General features: G+C 39.1%; 1 protein-coding gene across 1 annotated transcript; it reads left to right on the top strand.

The window, feature by feature from the left end:
* The first annotated feature begins 311 nt into the window (after positions 1–311).
* On the top strand, positions 312–2,888 carry LOC111997570 (transcription factor TCP8). The gene is made up of 2 exons (XM_024029678.2): positions 312–2,446; positions 2,576–2,888. The coding sequence occupies exon 1, from the start codon at positions 715–717 to the stop codon at positions 2,419–2,421; it is 1,707 nt and encodes a 568-aa protein (XP_023885446.2). The 5' UTR covers positions 312–714; the 3' UTR covers positions 2,422–2,446; positions 2,576–2,888.
* Positions 2,889–4,441: the final 1,553 nt, after the last annotated feature.

Below are 4,441 nucleotides of genomic sequence, written 5' to 3'. Positions count from 1 at the left end.
GTAGCTACTGTAAAAAAAATAAAATTGCAGTACGTTTTTTGAAGTTTTCAAGGTCATTTTTTTCTGGACATGAACATCTATTTTTGTAAGTTGGGGCACTTCATGTAACTTAGAAGACAATATTGACCCCAATTCAAGAATTTTCAGACCGCTTTGGTCAAAAAGCATCGAAGGACAAGTTTGGGTTTTCATAGATGAGTTTCTGGATTATACATGTAAGAACTAAAAAGTGCTCCAACAAGTTTTCTACTTTTCTCTACTGGGTTTTTACTAGGGTAGTAAATAGTATATTTGTGTTGTGTAAACAAACAAAGGCCAATTTTTGACATTCCTTTTACGAGACCCCACGAGTGGGCTTCTGGCTTCTGCTGCTTTTTCCTCTCCAAGTTCTCTCTCTCTCTCTCTCTCTCTTTCTAAAGCCTCCTATTACTTAACCTACTCTTTCTCTCTCTTGCAGCTCAGGAAGACAACAGTCAATCCCAAACCAAGGAAGAACCCCACAAACTCTTAGTCCTAGTAAGGTCCAAACTCCAAACCCTGCAAAAAAATTTTTAAGACCCTTTTTCTTTCTCTTTCTAAAACAATAGGGTTATTGAGTTAAGAGAAACAAAGAAAGATAGATGGGGTTGATGAATCACACTTGAACCCAACCAAAAAAAAAAGAAGACCCATCAAACCCCACCCCTTATCCCCACTCCCCCACATCCCCACCAAATGGAACTAACAGATTTGCAAACCAACAAACAAAACAACAACAACCCTCACCACCATCACCACCACCACCACAACCTCAATCAAAACCAACACCAACACCACCTGCACCAAAATCAGTCCTCTTCTCATCTTCCAATATCTTTTGATGGCAGATCAGGAGGACCACCCTTCATGGGCTCAATCTCCATCCAAGCTGGACTCACCTCCACAACTCATGGTGGTGCCTCTTCCTCTTCTTCCTCTCTATCCACTTCCTCCTCCTCCCCTTCCTCTTCTTCCTCCTCCACTTCCACCTCCATAGACGCTTCCCTCGCCATCGCCACCAGATCCGACTCACACCCTTCAACCCGATCCGTTCCCTTACTCGACTCCATAAAAAAGAACCCATCTCCATCACAACAGCCTCAACAACAACAATTGACAATTGCAACAATTGCTACGACCGCCACTGCAACGACAACAACAGCTGTTACAACAACCATAACACCAACAGCCAAGCGATCCACAAAAGACCGACACACGAAAGTAGATGGCAGAGGACGCCGTATCCGAATGCCAGCCACTTGTGCCGCGAGAGTCTTCCAATTGACAAGAGAATTAGGCCACAAGTCCGATGGCGAAACCATAGAGTGGCTGTTACAACAAGCGGAACCAGCAATTATCGCCGCAACAGGTACTGGTACAATCCCAGCAAATTTTTCCACTCTCAACGTCTCGCTTCGTAGCAGTGGCTCTACTCTCTCAGCTCCTCCTTCAAAATCAGCTCCTCATTCTTTTCATGGCGCTTTGGCTCTTGCCCACCACCCTTACCATGAAGAAGGGTTTGCTCACCCAGCTTTCTTAGGCTTTCATCAACACCAACAGCAACAACACCAGCAGCATCTAATGACAGCAGATCAAATAGCAGAAGCGCTTCCGAGTGGTGGTGGTGGTGGTGGTGATAGTGGTGGAGGTGGAGATTCTACTGAGAATTACATGAGAAAGCGGTTTAGAGAAGATCTATTCAAAGAAGATACTCAACCAAATGAAAGTGGTGCTAGTGGCAGTGGTGGTGGTGATGATGAGTCTCCAAATAAATATTCCAAGAGTGGCTTACAAATATCCAAACAGCAACAGCAACAGCAACAACAGGATTCTGTTACGGCAGGATCTTCGGGGTTGCTTAGGCCATCGAATATCCTGCCGGCCACTGCCATGTGGGCAGTGGCGCCGGCACCAACTAGCGGTACCGGCAGCACGTTCTGGATGCTGCCAGTCACCGGCGGTGGACCATCCGTGGCCACCGCTACTTCTGGTGCTGGTCCATCAGAATCTTCTCACATGTGGCCTTTCCCAGCAGCAACGAGTGGGAACACATTGCAAGCGCCATTGCATTTTATGCCGAGGCTTAATTTTCCGGGCAGTCTTGAATTCCAGCAAGGGAATAATAGTAATAGAGGGAGTCCTTTGCAATTGGGTTCTATGTTAATGCCACATCAACAACAACAACAACAACCTTCTCAGCATCTTGGACTAGGAGTGTCTGAGTCAAATTTGGGAATGTTGGCTGCACTAAATGCTTACTCTAGAGGTGGATTGAATATGAATTCTGATCATCAGCAAAATCATCCTTTGGAGCATCATCATCATCATCAACATCAACAACAACAACACCAGCAGCCTCAAGCTACTGATAGTGGAGATGAAGACCCAGAAAATTCTCAGTGACAATTCTGAATTAAATACGAGTTGGGTTAGTTGCTCTTATACTATTTATTATGTACACACAAAAAACAAAAAAAAAAAAGACAGCTTGGTTTTCTTTCTTTTACATTTCATTCTATGGGAGATGGAGCTAGAGGTTGTTGGCTTTGTTTTGCAGATTTGGAAGTTGGGTTTGTTTTGCAAATGGATCATCGTCGTCTGTGAGTGAAGAGAGATTCCTAGTTCTCATTGTAGTGTTCCTTGAATTTTTTTTTTTTTTGGGATTTTACTAGATTGATGTGAAGTTTGAGATGTAATTTGTTAGTTTGGTCCAAAGGGACTAGAGGAAACAGGCAGAGAGATTGTATAGGAGGATCAATATTGTTCGTGTTTGTTTACTAGTATTGCTGTTTGCTTTGTTTGTATGAGAAAATGGTAAAAAAGCAAAATGAAAAACGAGCAAAAGGAATTGAAAGTTATTTGAACAAAAATCTTTTGAGTTGTATTTTTAATCTTTTTTTTTTTTTTTTGGAGTTGTATTTTTAATCTTTTTGAGCTGGCTGGGAAGATAAATACTAAATAGAAATAAATGCATGTGAAGTGTGAACTCTCGTAGAAATGGCAAAAGAGCAGATAGGACAATGAAAGAAACTCGGCAGCCAACTAATCCTATGTATGTACTATGTGAGAGAGAAAGAAAGAGAGCCATAACGTACAAATATTTACCATCACTTTCTCACTGTTGCTGTAGAGACGGTCCTAACTTCTAAAGCCAAAGGGTATGTCTGTTGTTGGAGGCTTTACCTCCTACTTTTTATTTTTCACCCCTACTTCCCTGCATTGTAAAGAGTAAAATCTATTCTCTGCATGTAATTGTTTGAACTTTGTTGGAGTATTAAATATGGAAGTATTTTAAATTTCAAAAAATAAAAAATATACACACACATATATATATGGTAGTATTTTTAGTTTTTAGACTAAACCTAATTTGGTCATTCAGCCATCAAACACAGTTTAAATTGATCTCACATTTATAAATTATGTTCAATTTTGGTTCCTCAATTTTTGAAATCAAGTTATTAATTTTATCCGTTTAATTGCTCATCTTTGTTAAAATTTTGACGGAATTATTTGTGAGTCCTTATTAGTAAAGCAATGCTCTAAAAAGATATAAAGTAACTGTAGTGTGGATCTAACTCGAGTATGAAATATTGTGCATTTGTGGTGTGTTTTTGTATTAGAACTATTTTTCCTCTCTTTTGTGTACGAGTATGTTTATTTTTCCAAAAGAATAAGATAAGATAAGATAAAATAAGAAGAAGAAGAAGAAGAAGAAGACTCAAGTAAGAAATCTACTCCAAAAGACTAGGAAAAGAAGGGCGTTTGATGACTTGATCTACTATCTCTGACTGCGCATCCCATTGGAGCCTAAGAATTAGCCTAATTCCATCCATTTGTCTCATTTCCGTTAACACTTTGACTGGAATGTTTGATCATAGCATTGATGAAAGTAGTTATAAAGTGTGTGCAACTAGCATGTGTTCCATTTGTTAGGTTACAAAATACTGTTAAAGAATTTTAACGGAAAGTTCAAACGGTGAAATTGACTTAATTTTGAGAATAAAAGATCAAAATCGACACAATTAATAGTCAAGAACAAAAATGGACTAACTTGTTTGTTGAATTAAGAAAGTGAATTTTGCTTAATGGTTGAATGACTAGAGTTAATAATATGACTTATATTTTTAAGTTGGTAGCATGTTTTTTTTTTTTTGAGAAACACACACACATAACTTAGAAGCTTTGAAGGGTGCTTTTACAAGTGTGATAGTGGAACTTATTGTCAATGAGGGAGGTTTTGTGAGTGTTGAAAGAAAAATCCAAGATCTGCAGCATAATTGGTCGATGTGAAACAGAAAACAACAAATGCAATTATTTCGTTGAGATATCTATAAGCCTCACTCTTAAAGGATTGTTGTTTTTCCTGTTTAAAATCCATACAAGACTTAAAAAGGGAGAATCATTGTAATTTTCAATAACAAAA

This window comes from Quercus suber, unplaced genomic scaffold (genome assembly GCF_002906115.3).
Source record: "Quercus suber isolate HL8 unplaced genomic scaffold, Cork oak 2.0 scaffold_288, whole genome shotgun sequence".
Classification (NCBI taxonomy): domain Eukaryota; kingdom Viridiplantae; phylum Streptophyta; class Magnoliopsida; order Fagales; family Fagaceae; genus Quercus; species Quercus suber.
Note: the sequence above shows the minus strand (reverse complement) of the source record. Positions and strands in the feature narration are given on the sequence as shown.

Excerpts from the sequence above, each read along its gene's own strand:
- LOC111997570 (XM_024029678.2), top strand. The coding sequence starts at position 715 with ATGGAACTAACAGATTTGCAAACCAACAAACAAAACAACAACAACCCT.